This window comes from Halichoerus grypus, chromosome 6, assembly GCF_964656455.1.
Source record: "Halichoerus grypus chromosome 6, mHalGry1.hap1.1, whole genome shotgun sequence".
Classification (NCBI taxonomy): Eukaryota; Metazoa; Chordata; class Mammalia; order Carnivora; family Phocidae; genus Halichoerus; species Halichoerus grypus.
The window spans coordinates 58,660,731-58,675,987 of NC_135717.1; the positions used below are offsets into that span (position 1 = coordinate 58,660,731).

Here is a 15,257-nt window from a genome sequence, read left to right on the forward strand (position 1 = left end):
ATGTCCAAGAGGTTACTGCCTATGTTCTCTTCTAGGATTTTGATGGATTCCTGTCTCACATTGAGGTCTTTCATCCACTTTGAGTTTATCTTTGTGTATGGTGTTAGAGAATGGTCGAGTTTCATTCTTCTGCATGTGGCTGTCCAATTTTCCCAGCACCATTTATTGAAGAGACTTTTTTCCATTGTATATTTTTTCCTGCTTTGTCAAAGATTATTTGACCATAGAGTTGAGGGTCCATATCTGGGTTCTCTATTCTGTTCCATTGGTCTATATGTCTGTTTTTGTGCCAGTACCGTGCTGTCTTGGTGATCACAGCTTTGTAATATAGCTTGAAATCAGGCAACGTGATGCCCCCAGCTTTGTTTTTCTTTTTCAACATTTCCTTGGCGATTCGGGGTCTTTACTGATTCCATACAAATTTTAGGATTGTTTGTTCCAGCACTTTGAAAAATGTCATTGGAATTTTGATCGGGATGGCATTGAAGGTATAGATTGCTCTGGGTAGCACAGACATTTTAACAATGTTTATTCTTCCGATCCATGAGCATGGAATGTTTTTCCATCTTTTAGTGTCTTCTTCAATTTCTTTCATGAGTGTTTGTAGTTCCTAGAGTATAGATCCTTTACCTCTTTGGTTAGGTTTATTCCAAGGTATCTTATGGTTTTGGTGCTATTTTACATGGAATCGTTTCTCTAATATCTCTTTCTATAGTTGCATTGTTAGTGTATAAGAAAGCAACTGATTTCTGTGCATTGACTTTGTATCCTGCCTCATTACTGAATTGGGGTATTAGTTCTAGTAATTTGGGGGTGGAGTCTTTTGGGTTTTCCACATAAAGTATCATGTCATCTGTGAACAGAGAGAATTTGACTTCTTCTTTGCCAGTTTGAACACCTTTGTTTCTTTTTGTTGTATGTCTGCTGTTGCTAGGACTTCTAGTACTATGTTGAACAACAGTAGCGAATGGGCATCCATGACGTGCTCCTGATCTTAAGGAAAAGGCGCTCAGCTTTTCCCCATTGAGGATGATATTCGCTGTGGGTTTTTCATAGATGGATTTTATGAACGTGAGGAATGTTCCCTCTATCCCTATACTCTGAAGAGTTTTAATCAGGAAAGGATGCTGTATTTTGTCAAATGCTTTTTCTGCATCAATTGAGAGGACCACACGGTTCTTCTCTCTCCTCTTATTAATGTGTTCTATCACATTGATTGATTTGCAAATGTTGAACCACACTTGCATCCCGGCGATAAATCCCACTTGGTCATGGTGGATGATCCTTTTAATGTATTGTTGGATCCTATTAGCTAGGATTTTGTTGAGGATTTTGGAATCCATATTCATCAGGGATATCGGTCTGAAATTCTCCTTTTTGATGGGGTCTTTGCCTGGTTTGGGGATTAAGGTAATGCTGGCCTCATAGAATGAGTCTGGAAGATTTCCTTCTGTTTCTGTTTTTTGAAACAGCTTCAGTAGAATAGGTAGTATTTCTTCTTTGAATGTTTGGTAGAATTTCCCAGAGAATCCATCAGGCCCTGGACTCTGTTTTTTGGGAGGTTTCTGATCACTGCTTCAATCTCGTTACTGGTTATTGGCCTATTCGGGTTGTCAGTTTCTTCCTGTTTCAGTCTTGGCAGTTTATAGGTTTCCAGGAAGGCCTCCATTTCATCCAGGTTGCTCAGCTTATTGGCATATAGTTGTTGAAAATAATTTCTAATAATTGTTTCTATTTCCTTGGTGTTAGTCGTGATCTCTCCACTTGCATTCATAATTTTATTAATTTGGGTCCTTTCTCTTTTCTTTTGGATAAGTCTGGCCAATGGTTTATCGTTCTTATTAATTCTTTCAAAGAACCAGCTTCTAGTTTCATTGATCTGATCTACTCTGTTTCTGGTTTCTAATTCATTGATATCTGCTCTAATCTTAATTATTTCTCTTCTAATGCATGGCTTAGGCATCGTTTGTTGCTTTTTCTCTAGTTCTTTAAGGTGTAGAGTTAGTTGGTGAATTTGGGATTTTTCTATTTTTTTGAGTGAGGCTTGGATGGCTATTTATTTCCCCCTTAGGACTGCCTTTGCAGTATCCCATAGGTTTTGGACTGATGTGTTTTCATTCTCATTGGTCTCCATGAATTAAGTTCTTCTTTCATTTCCTGGTTGACCCAAACATTCTTGAGCACAGTGGTCTTTAGCTTCCAAGTGTTTGAATTTCTTCCAATTTTTTTCTTGTGATTGAGTTCCAGCTTTAAAGCATTATGATGTGAGAATGTGCCGGGAATACTCTTAATCTTTTGGTATCAGTTGAGACCTGATTTGTGACCCAGTATGTGGTCTATTCTGGAGAAAGTTCCATGTGTGCTCGAGATGAGTATTCTGTTGTTTTAGGGTAAATGTTCTGTATATATCTATGAGGTCCATCTGCTCCAGTGTGTCATTCAAAGCTCTTGTTTCTTTGTTGATTTTCTGCTTAGATGATCTGTCTATCACTGAGAGTGGAGTATTGAGGTCCCCTACAATTAACGTTTTGTTATCAATCTGACTCTATTTTGGTTAACAGTTGCCTTAGTTAGATGGCTCCTCCCATGTTGGGGGCATATTTACGAATGTTAGATCTTCTTGTTGGATAGACCCTTTAAGAATGATATAGTGTCCTTCTGTGTCTCTAACTACAGTCTTTAAAGTCTAATTTGTCTAAGAATTGCTACCCAGCTTTCTTTTGAGGTCCGTTGGCATGGAAGATGGATCTCCACCCTGTCACTTTCAGTCTGGAATATCTTTAGGTTCAAAATGAGTCTCTTGTAGACAGCATATGGATGGGTCCTGTCTTTTTATCCAATCTGCAACCCTGTGGCGTTTTAATGGGAACATTTAGGCCATTCACATTGAGAGTGATTATTGAAAGATATGAATTGTCATCATGTTGCCTGTGAAGACTTTGTTTTTATAGATTGTCCCTGTAAATTTCATTTCTATATCACTCTTAGGGTCTTTCTCCTTTTATAGAACCTCCCCTCCCCCCATAATTCTTTCAGGGCCCCCTTAGTGGTCACATATTCTTTCAGTTTCTGCCGGTCTTGGAAGCTCTGCATCTCTCCATCCATTCTAAATGACAGCCTTGCTGGATAAAGTATTCTTGGCTGCATGTTCTTCTCATTTAGTACACTGAATATGTCTTGCCAGGTCTGTGTGGATAGGTCTGACGTTATTCTGATGTTCCTCCCTCTGTACGTAAGAAATCTCTTCCCCCTAACTGCCCTTAAGATGGTTTCCTTGGTTCTAAGATTTGCAAGATTTACTCTTACATGCTGGGGTGTTGGCCTGTTTTTCTTGATCTTGGGAGGGGTCCTCTCTGCCTCTAGGACATGAATGTTTGTGTCATTCCCCAGATTACAGAAGTTCTCAGCTACAATTTGCTCATATATATCTTCTTGCCCTCTCTTTCTCTCCACCCCCTCAGGGATTCCAATAATTCTGACACTGGAACGTTTCATGGTGTCACTTATTTCTCTGATTCTATTTTCATGGATTCTGACTTGTTTTTGCCTGGTCTCCTCTTTTCCCTTTTTGTCTATTAAATGGTCTTCTAGGTCACTAATTCGTTCTTCTGCCTCACTTACCCTACCTGTTAGATTATCTAGATTAGATTGGATCTCATTGATAGCATTTTTAAGTTCTGCCAATTCAGCTTTCATTTCTGCCCTTAGAGACTCTATGTTGCCATTAATTGATTTCTCTGTTCTAGCTATTGTCTTCACAATTGCTAGTCTAAATTCCATCTCCAACATCTTGGTTATATCTGAATCCATTTGTAAGTCTGTGGCATAAGTCAATAGTCTCTGAGTCTTTCCTATTTTGGGGTTTCCTCCTCCTAGTCATTCTGTTGAGGGGTGGTTGAGGGAATGTATAGAGTCCAAATTATTGACCACAACCCAAGCAAGATGTACCTGTTTTATAGGGACCTTAGGGTTGATGTCCTCTTGTTTTCCCAGCCTGTCTTCTGGTGGAGGGGCCTGCCGCATTGTTACTCAGGCTACCCTGTTTGTTTGGGCAGAGTTGCCCTGCCCTTTGTGGCAGGGGATGGGCTCAGTGAAAACCGGTTTTTTGGGGCTTTTGTTCTCTGGCGGCTTTCCTCTGTCTCTTCCAAGAGTCAGAGCAGAGGAGACCGTTTTCAACCCTCTGCCTCAGAGCAGAGAGATCACAGTTTGTTCTTTAGTGAGCTCTTCAGGCCACACTGTCTCCATTTCTGTCTGTCTGTGCTGCTATAAACTGCAGCGTCCTGGGTTGTGCGCCTCTCAGCAGTGCTCCCAGTCCTCGCCTCCAGGTTGGGGCATGTCTCTGCCCTTTGTGCTTCTAAAACCGCTAGCCGCCCCCAGTTCGCACGCATGGCCCTGCTGCTCCGGTTTCATTCGGGGCTGCCCTAAAGTCCCTTTCCCCGTCGCTACCAGTCTGCGAGTCTGTGCCCGGTCCCCAGCACAGGAGGCTATCGCTCACAGGCAGTGTAGGATCCCGACGGCTCAGCTCCCTCACCCTCCCATTTAACCTCCAATATCTGCCCGCCGAATCACGGCTCCCCACTTCGTACCAAGAAACCCACCACCTGCGATATTGTGTTTGTAGAGATCCAGATCTATCTTCTTTCTTACATCTCAGGCTGATTTCATGTGTGTTCAGAGTGGTCTGGCAGATATCCAGCTCAATTCCGGGGACCGGTTGGAATAGGTTCCCCACTCCTCTGTCATCTTCCCCCCCCCCCATCCTTGTTTTTCTTTTTTAAGACTGTTTTGACCATTCCGGGTCTCTTGTGGTTCCATATAAATGTTGCTATTATTTGTTCTAGTTCTGAAAAGGAAAAACGGCATTCTTTTGTTTTTATTTTCTTGATTATTTATTTGAAAGAGCGAGCAAGCAAGCACAAGCAGGGGAGTTGTATAGGGAGAGGGAGAAGCAGACTCCCTGCTGAGCATGGAGCCTGATGCAGGGCTCCTCCATCCCAGGACCCTAAGATCACAAGCTGATCCAAAGGCAGGTGTTTGAGCCACCCAGGCACCCCTATTTTATTTATTTACTTGAGAGAGAGAGAGAGTACAAATGGGGGTAAGAGCAGAGGGAGAGGAACAAGCAGACTCTGTGCTGAGCGTAGAGCTCAATGCAGGGCTCAATCCCACGACCCTGAGGTCATGACCTGAGCTGAAACCAAGAGTCAGACACCCAACCTACTAAGCCACCCAGGTGTCCTTGAAAGGTGGCATTCTTATGGACCTTGAAACTCTAAGCTTTTTATATTTAAGGAAGCTATTGCTTTTGTGCAGAAATTGCTGTTAAGCATTCACATTTTCAAATTCAAAAAGATTGAGGTAAAATACAACTGTGTACTGAAGGAGCATTGCTTGTAACACACAGCTTCAATGCACACACATTCAAAACATTTAATCCTATTTTGTGGCATGTACTATGAACTCGGCAGAAAATTCAACCAAACATAAATACAAATAATTTGTAACCTGTTATTTCTGATTGATAAAAAATTATGAGTACATAAGCTTTCACACTCACATGCAAACACATACTATACCAGAAAAAAATCTGACATATTTACTGCTTAAAAATAAACCTGATTTCCCTTTGAGGTAGAAGCTAATCCCCATTTCTGAATGTTCTGAAAGCCACCCACAAAGGAAATACTCCCAATGTTCTAGGTTTCATTATGATATCCCTAAATAAAGCAAAGTTAATTAAGTCATAGTAGTATTGCAGGTATATCCAATATTGAGGTTATTAACCTGGTTTCAAATCTATATACCTGAAGGATCATCCCGATATAGTGATAAATATACTGATTTATGTAAATCTGTAATTTTAATATTTCCATCAATATTGAAAAAAAATCTGTTCCCTAGTGAAAAAAGTACTAGTTTTTAGCTTTGAGACAAATGAACAATAAGGTAATATTGGATTGGACATTGGTAAAAATCAAATCAATACTGAAAATAAGAAAAGAGCATGTGAAAGCTAAGTTCCCACCTTATAGATAAAATCAAGAAGGTGATATTTTTAAAATCATGTCAATTATGAAAATAATAAAATTTTGTTTCTGCTCTGGTTTAATATTTTTGGTTTCTTATCAAAGTAAGTTACCTACATTCCTTGTATCATTATTTGACATTCATCAGTTTATTCCATTATAATGCTGCTAAAATAGGTTTCTACTTTTTTTTTAATTTAAATATCACATTTTATCTCATTTTCAGATGTGGACAAGGATGGAAAGGAAATCGATGCCACATCAAGGTTAACACTTCCCCTGAAGATTTCACATACACTCAGAATAGTAGGTGACATTGTGACTAAATAATTGTTTAAATTTGGAGTTTTAAATGTTTTTCACTGCGTATTTATCTTTTTAATTGGTTTGAAATTCCAGATATATGGGCTCTCCTGTGCATTGGATTAGCTTTCCTGATGATTCATACTATAATCGCAGTTGTGTGTTTTCTTACAAACAGAAAAGTACCAGTCAGGTAAGTGATGCCTTTGATTGCTGAATAAAATATACCGTGGCAGAACAATTTTCTGAAACATTTCATTTGCTCGATTTTTCTTTCACTGCATTTACATGCAGGTAACTAACTTTAGTGTTTCTGCTTTGTGGATTTATTTCTTTCTGGGCAGAATATAGGAGCTACTTAACAATAATCATTCTTCTTTTTTCCGTAAAAAGCCTTAAGTTTACTTTTCACATTATGTTAAAAGCAGTTTTCATGACAAAAAGAAAGGGAATGTGGCATTCTCCACAGATTAAATAAAAGACATAAGGGGATGAGTGTCCCACGTGCTGGTGGTGTCTGGGGAAGGCAACAGAACTGCAAAAGAAATGCTTTCTTGGCCTTCCAAGTGAACTCTAAACATCAGTGTTTCAGGTCAAGACTCCCAGGTTCTAGGTAATATACAGAACAGAGACCAGGAGCTGCTGTACCCAAAGGAACTCATGCAAAACTAAGAAGACCCCAATTACTGGAGGGAGAGAGTCTGGTAGGATAGTGGAGTAGGAGGATCCCAAGCTCACCTCCTCCCATGCATACACCTAGATAACAGCCACATCAGTGCAACTAACCCAGAAAATGACCCAAAGACTGGCAGAACAGGCTCTGTACAGTTAATTCTAGAGCAGTGGCCACATCAAAAATGGCAGGAGGGACAGAGAAACAGTCAAGAAACAAACTCCCACATGATTAACCACAAACAGGAGGTACACCGCAATCATGAAGCCAGAAGAGGAACAGACCCCACACCAGGCACCCCAGACATGAGGGACCTGCATTGGAAAAACAAGTCCCCGTAATATTTGGCTCTGAAAACAAGTGGGGCTTAACTTTTGGAGTTTTTATAACTAGCAGAGCTTAAAACTGGGTACTTCAAAAATCAGTAGGTTGTACTCTGGAAGAGCTGGAGGCCAATAGGAAACTGAGTCCCCATCCTTAAAAACAGAACATAACAAACAACCCTGCCAAAATATAGCAAAGCAGCAGCAATCTGAAAATTACTTGGGGCATGCATGAAGTAGATTTCTTTACTAATCTCAGAATGCATGCTGCAAGGGCAAGGATTTTTAGGAGACTTATCCAAGAATATAAGAGCTGGCAGGTGACATTTCTCCTCCCTGCCAGCTTAGACAACCAGACAGCTTCAAGAATGAGCACGAGCACTCATTATCTAGCTTGCTAACACTGTATACCCTACCTGAAATTCTCCTATGGATCTGCCCCCATTATACCCACCCAACTGGGCAGGAGCCACTCCAAAGCAGTGACTGTCAAAACTCATTCTACAAGTAGCCCTGCTAGGAACCAGTAACATTCCCCACCTACCCTGCTAACACCACATGCCCTGCATTCTACAGCAGATCTATTCCATTCAACCTGCTCCACTGGGGAGGAGTCCCTCCATCGCAGCTTCTGACAAGTATTATCCTGCAATCAACTACAACAGTGAAAAGCACCACTCCAAAGGGACTCCTGCTCTGGGGAGAGGGGAAAATAACCATATACACCAGTTCCACTGCAGCCCCAGCAGGGGACTATGGACAGACATCTGATCAGACTGCCACCACCACCCACCAATAAAAACCTCACAGGGAGCAGCACAAGGAAAAAGCCCTATAGTTCAGGGTCACTGCAACCCTAACAGACTGGGGGCAGATATTTGGTCTCATTGAAGACCCCATTCACCAATGAAAACCTCTCAGGAAACAATGCAGGAAGAACGTCCTACAATTTGATGCTACCACAGCCCCAGCAAACCGGCTGATGGCAGGCATTTGGTCTTAACCAACTTAAAGCCCAAGGCAACCACAGATTGGCCCCTTAACAGCACAAGGACCATACCCTACCCAGAATAGAGAAAGGGGGCCACTGTAGCCAACTGGACAGAAGACAAGGCTCAGCCACAACAGGGTGCATGCTATACATAAAGGAAACAACTCTGTAGCAACAGGCTCTGGTGAAGACGGAGCAGTGCTCTAAAACGCACCACGGGACGTCTTCTTTGTAAGGCCACTAATTTTAAATCAGAAGACATAAATGATTTTCCTACTATAGAGTAATAAACACAGAGATAAACAAAATGAGACAGAACAATAGGTCACAAATGAGAGAACAGGACAAAATCACAGCAAAAAAGCTAAAGGAAAAGGAGATAAGCAATATGCCTAACAGAGAACTCAAAGTAATGATCATAAAGAACTTACTGGACTAGAGAAAAGAGTGGAGGATCTCAGTGAGGCTTTAACAAAGAGATAGAAAACATAAAAAAAAGATAGAGAGATGAAGACCTCAATAACTGAAATTAAAAATACACTAGATGAAATGAACAGTAAGAGGAAGCAGAAGAACAGATCAATGACCTGGAGGACAGAATAATGGAAAACAACCAGCTGAACAGCAGAAAGAAAAAGAATAAGAAAAATTGAGAATAGGTTAAAGGAACTCAGCAACATCATCAAGTGTAATAACATTCACATTATAGGGATCCAAGAAGAAGAGAGAGAAAAGGAGGCATAAAATTTATTTGAAGAAATAATAGCTGAAAATTTCCCTAATCTGGGGAAGGAAACAGAAATCCAGATCCAAGGGGCAGAGAGAGCCCCCAACAAAATCAACCCAAGGAGGTTCACACCAAGACATATAATAATTAAAATGGACAAAAAATATTGATAAAAATTTCAAAAGCAACAAGAGAACAGAAGACAGGTACCCCATAAAGCCTCTTAGCTATCTTTTTAGCAGAAACTTTGCAGGCCAGAAGAGAAGGGCATGATCTGTTGAAAATGCTGAAAGGAAAAAATACCTACAACCAAGGATACTGTATCCAACAAGGCTATCATTCACAATACAAGGGCTGATAAAGAGTTCCCAAATAAATGTTAAAAATACCCATCACCACTAAACCAGTCATACAAGAAATGTTAAAACAGAGTCTGATTGGAAAGAAAATGTCATAAACAGAAGATAAATTTGAAAAGAGAAAATTTTCATACGCAAATACAAACATAATAAAAATTACCAGATTTGGAGCACCTGGCTGGCTCAGTCAGAAGAGCATGCAACTTTTGATCTCTGGGTTGTGAGTTCAAGCCCCAAGTTGGGTGTAGAGAATAAAATAAACTTTAAAATAAACAAACGTACATACTAGATTAATCATATATAACACAAGTACAGAGGTTAAAACACAAAAGCAGTAAAATCAATTATATCGCTAAACATTAGTCAAATTATTAAAAAATAAAAGGATGCAAAGTATGATATCATATACATAAAACATGGAGGGGGGTAAAGATTTTGTGCTTTTAGAATGGGTTCCAACTTAAGCAACCATCAACTGATGTAGATTTCTATACGCATAGGATGTTATACATCAACTCAATGGTAACCAGAAATTAAAAACCTGTAACAGATATGCAAAAACATAAAGAGAAAGCAATTCAAGTATATCACTAAAGAAAGCTAGCACACCACAGTGGAAGAGAGCAAGAAAAGAAAGAAACAGGGAAGAACTACCCAAACAACAATAAAACAAGTAACAAAATGTCAGTAAGTACATACCTATTGCTAATTACTTTGAATGTAAATGAACTAAAAACTCTAATCAAAAGACACAGGGTGACTGAGATAAAAGAGCAAAACCTATGTACAAGCTGCCTACAAGAGACTCACTTCACACCTAAAGACACATGCGAATTGAAAGCAAAGGATGGAAAATCATTTACCATGCAAATGAAGCAAAAAGAAAGCTGGGTAACAGTACTTAATAGCAGATAAAATAAACCTTAAACAAAGACTGGTAACAAGAGACAAGGACACTACCCAATGATAAAGGGAACAATCCAACAAGAGAATATTAACAATTGTAAATATTTACACACCCAACATGGAAGCACCCAATACATAAAAAAAACTATTAAGAGACAGTAAGGATTAAACTGACATTAATATAAACTGACATTAATATAATAATAGTAGGGGACTTTTAACACCTAACTTACATAGATGGATAAATCATCCAGACAGAAAATCAACAAGAAAACAGTGGCTTTGAATGACACATTGGACTAGATGGATCTAACAGATATATTCAGAGAACCCCATTCAAAAACAACAGAATACACATTGTTTCCAAGGGCACATGGGACATTCTCCAGAATAGATTGTTAGGCTACAAATCAAGTCTCAGCAAATTCAAAAGTACTGAAATCATATCATGCATCTTCTTTGACCACAACAGTATGAATGTATAAATCGATCACAAGAAAAAATCTGGAAAGAACACAAATACATGGAGCCTAATGACACGCTACTAAACAGCAAATGGGTCCAAAAATCTTTGAGATGCAGCAAAAGCTATTCTAAAAGGGAAGTTTATAGCAATATAGATCCACCTCAAGAAGAAAAATCTCAAATAAGCAACCTAACCTTACACCTAGAGGACCAAGAAAAAGAAAAACAAAGCCCCAAACCAGCAGAAGGAACAAAATAATATTAGAGCAGAAATAAATGAAACAGAGACTGAAAAAAAATAAGAGAACAGATCAATGAACCAGGTACTATTTTTTTGAAAATATCAACAAAAGTGATATACCTTTAGCCAGACTCATCCAGTAAGAGAGAGGACTCAAATACATAAAATCAGAAATGAAGAGGAGAAATACCCATTGAAACCACAGAAATACAAACAATAATAGAGATTTTGAAAAATTATATGCTAACAAATTGTTCAACCTCGAAGAAATGGATAAATTCCTAGGAACATAAAACCTTCCAATCTGAATCAGGAAGAAATACAAAATTTGAACAGACTGAATACTACCAATGAAATTGAATCAGTTCAATGAGATACCACCTCACACCAGTCAGAATGGCTAAAATTAACAAGTCAGGAAATGACAGATGTTAGCGGGGATGCGGAGAAAGGGGAACCCTCCTACACTGTTGGTGGGAATGCAAGCTGGTGCTCTGGAAAACAGTATGGAGGTTCCTCAAAAAGGAAAATAGGGCTACCCTACGACCCAGCAATTGCACTACTGGGTATTTACCCCAAAGATACAAATGTAGTGATCCAAAGGGGCACACGCACCCCATTGTTTATAGCAGCAATGTCCACAATAGCCAAACTATGGGAAGAGCCTAGATGTCCATCAACAGGTGAATGATTAAAGAAGATGTGGTATATGTATACAACGGAATATTATGCAGCCATCAAAAAAAACCCCAAATCTTGCCATTTGCAACTACGTGGATGGAACTAGAAGATATTATCTAAGCGAAGTAAGTCAATCAGAGAAAGACAATTATCGTATGATCTCACTGATAAGTGGAATTTGAGAAACAAGACAGAGGATCATAGGGGAAGAGAGGGAAAAATGAAACAAGACAAAACCAAAGAGGGAGACAAACCATAAGAGACTCTTAATCTCAGGAAACAGAGTTGCTGGAGTGGAGGGGGGTGAGAGGGATAGGGTGGCCAGGTGATGGACACTGGGGAGGGTATGTGCTATGGTGAGTGCTGCAAACTGTGTAAGACTGATGAATCACAGACCTGTCCCCCTGAAACAAATAATACATTATATGTTAATAAAAAAAAAAAAAGAACTTGTATCAGTAATCAAAAAACTCCTAAAAAACACAGGTCCAGGAAGAGATGGCTTGAAAGGTGAATTCTATCAAATATTTAAAGAAGAGTTAATACCTACTCTTCTCAAACTATTCCAAAAAAATATAAGATGAAGGAAAGATTCCAAATTCATTGGACAAGGCCAGCATTACCCTGATACCAAGACTAGATAAAGACACTACAAAAAAAAGCAAACTACAGGCCAATCTTTGTAATGAACATAGTTGTAGAAATCCTCAACAAATATTAGCAAATCAAATCTGATACATTAAAAAAATCATTCAGGCTAAAATTAAAAAGTCAGGAAATGACAGATGTTGGCGGGAATGCGGAGAAAGGGGAATCCTCCTACACTGTTGGTGGGAATGCAAGCTGGTGCAACCACTCTGGAAAACAGTATGGAGGTTCCTCAAAAAGTTGAAAATAGAGCTACCATACGATCCAGCAATTGCACTACTGGGTATTTACCCCAAAGATACAAATGTAGGGATCCGAAGGGGTACATGCACCCCAATGTTTATAGCAGCATTGTCCACAATAGCCAAACTGTGGAAAGAGCCAAAATGTCCATCGACAGATGAATGGATAAAGAAGATGTGGTGTGTATACACACACACACACACACACACACACACACACACACACACACACACACAATGGAATATTATGCAGCCATCAAAAGGAATGAGATCTTGCCATTTGCAACGACGTGGATGGAACTGGAGGGTGTTATGCTGAGCGAAATAACTATCAGAGAAAGACATGTATCATATGATCTCACTGATATGAGGAATTCTTTTTTTTTTTTTTTTAAAGATTTTGTGTATTCATTTGAGACACAGAGACACAGAGAGAGAGAAAGCATGAGCAGGGAGAGAGGCAGAGGGAAAGGGAGAAGCAGGCTCCTCACTGAGCCAGGAACCCAATGTGGGGCTCGATCCCAACACCCTGGGATCATGACCTGAGCCGAAGGCAGACGCTTAACCATCTGAGCCACTCAGGTGCCCCTGATATGAGGAATTCTTAATCTCAGGAAATGAACTGAGGGTTGCTGGAGTCGGGGGGGGGGGGTAGGAGGGATGTGGTGGCTGGGTGATAGACATTGGGGAGGGTATGTGCTATGGTGAGCGTTGTGAATTGTGCAAGACTGTTGAATCACAGATCTGTACCTCTGAAACAAATAATGCAATATATGTTAAGAAAAAAAAAAAAAAAAGAAGATAGCAGGAGGGGAAGAATGAAGGGGGGGAAATCGGAGGGGGAGATGAACCATGAGAGACGATGGACTCTGAAAAACAAACAGGGTTCTAGAGGGGAGGGGGGTGGGAGGATGGGTTAGCCTGGTGATGGGTATTAAAGAGGGCACTTTCTGCATGGAGCGCTGGGTGTTATGCACAAACAATGAATCATGGAAAACTACATCAAAAACTAATGATGTAATGTATGGTGATTAACATAACAATAAAAATTTTAAAAAAAGATGAGCATAACAAAAAAAAGGAAGTAATCAAGGAAACAATACAGTAAACTTAAGGTGTTCCTCTTAATATTATAGAGGAGTTTCTGCCTGTTGGCGAGTAATTTGTTAAAGTTTGGTGTTGGGAAGTAAGTTTTCTGAGATTTCCCAAATGCCTGAGACTAGGTAGCTCTTATTATGATTCCCAGAGCACATCACATCGCTGGAGAAATAAAGTGCAGTCCCTATACAAAAAAAAAAAAAATCATTCACCATGATCCAGTGGGATATATTTCAGAGATAACAGTGGTTCAGTATTTACAAATCAATCAGTGTGATCTATCACATTAACAAGAGCAAGGATAAAAACCATATGATCATCTCCATAAATGCAGAAAAATCATCTGAGAAAGTATGACATCCATTCATGATAAAAACTCTCAATAAAATGGGTTTAGAGGGAACATACCTCAACATGATACAGGCCATATATGAAAAAAACACAGCGTTAACATCATACTCTGTGTTGAAAAACTGAGAGCTTGTCCTCTAAGACCAGGAATAAAACAAGGATGTCCACTCTCACCAATTTTATTCAACAAAGTACTGGAAACCCTAGCCACAGCAATCAGACAAGAAAAGAAATAAAGGCATCCAAATTCATAACAAAGAAGTAAAACTTTCACTATTTGCAGATGACATGATACTATCTATAGAAAACCATAAATACTTCACCAAAAAACTACTAAAACTGATAAATGAATTTGGTAAAGTCACAGGATACAAAATTAACATACAGAAATCTACTGAATTTCTATACACTAATAATGAAGTAGCAGAAAGAGAAATTAAGAAAACAATCCCAGTTACAATTGCACCAAAAATAATAAAATACCAAGAATGAACTTAACCAAGGTAAACTTCCTTACTCTGACAACTCTTAACAAATTCATGAATGAAATTACAGATGACAGAAACAAATGGAATATTCCATGCTCATGAATTGAGAGAACATTGTTAAAATGTCCATACTACCCAAAGTAATCTACAGACTTAAAGCAATCACTTTCAAAATAACATCATTTTTAACAGAACTAGAATGATCCTAAAATTTATATGACACCACAAAAGACCCCAACAGCCACAGTCATCTTGAAAAAGAAGAAAACTGGAAGTATCACAACCCCAGATTTCACGATATACTACAAAGCTGTAGTAATCATGACAGTATGATACTGGCACATAGATCAATAGAACAGAATAGAGAGCCCAAAAATAAACCATGCTTATATGGTCAATTAATCTATAACAAAGGAGACAAGAATATGCAATTGGAAAAAGACAGTCTCTTCAATAAATGGTGCTGGGAAAACTGGACAGTTACATGCAAAAGAATGAACCTGGACCACTTTCTTACACCATACAAAAAAATAAACTCAAAGTAGATTGAAGATCTAAGTGTGAGACCTGAAGCCATCAACTTTGTACAGGAAAATACAGGCAGTGCTTTTTTTGACACATTTTTCTGGATATGTCTCCTCAGGCAAGAGAAACAAAAGCAAAATTAAACTACTGGGATTGTTTCATAAAAAAGGCTTTTGCACTGCAAAGGAAATAACTGACAAAACAATAAAG

General features: G+C 39.1%; 1 protein-coding gene across 1 annotated transcript in view; it reads left to right on the plus strand.

Annotated features, from left to right (window-relative positions):
• Positions 1–15,257, plus strand: part of MALRD1 (MAM and LDL receptor class A domain containing 1) — an 806,170-nt gene that overhangs the window by 762,106 nt on the left and 28,807 nt on the right. The window contains exons 38-39 of the mRNA XM_078074136.1: positions 6,253–6,332; positions 6,426–6,522. Of these exons, the coding sequence (XP_077930262.1) occupies positions 6,253–6,332; positions 6,426–6,522 (177 nt within the window). The remainder of the gene's footprint in view (positions 1–6,252; positions 6,333–6,425; positions 6,523–15,257) is intronic.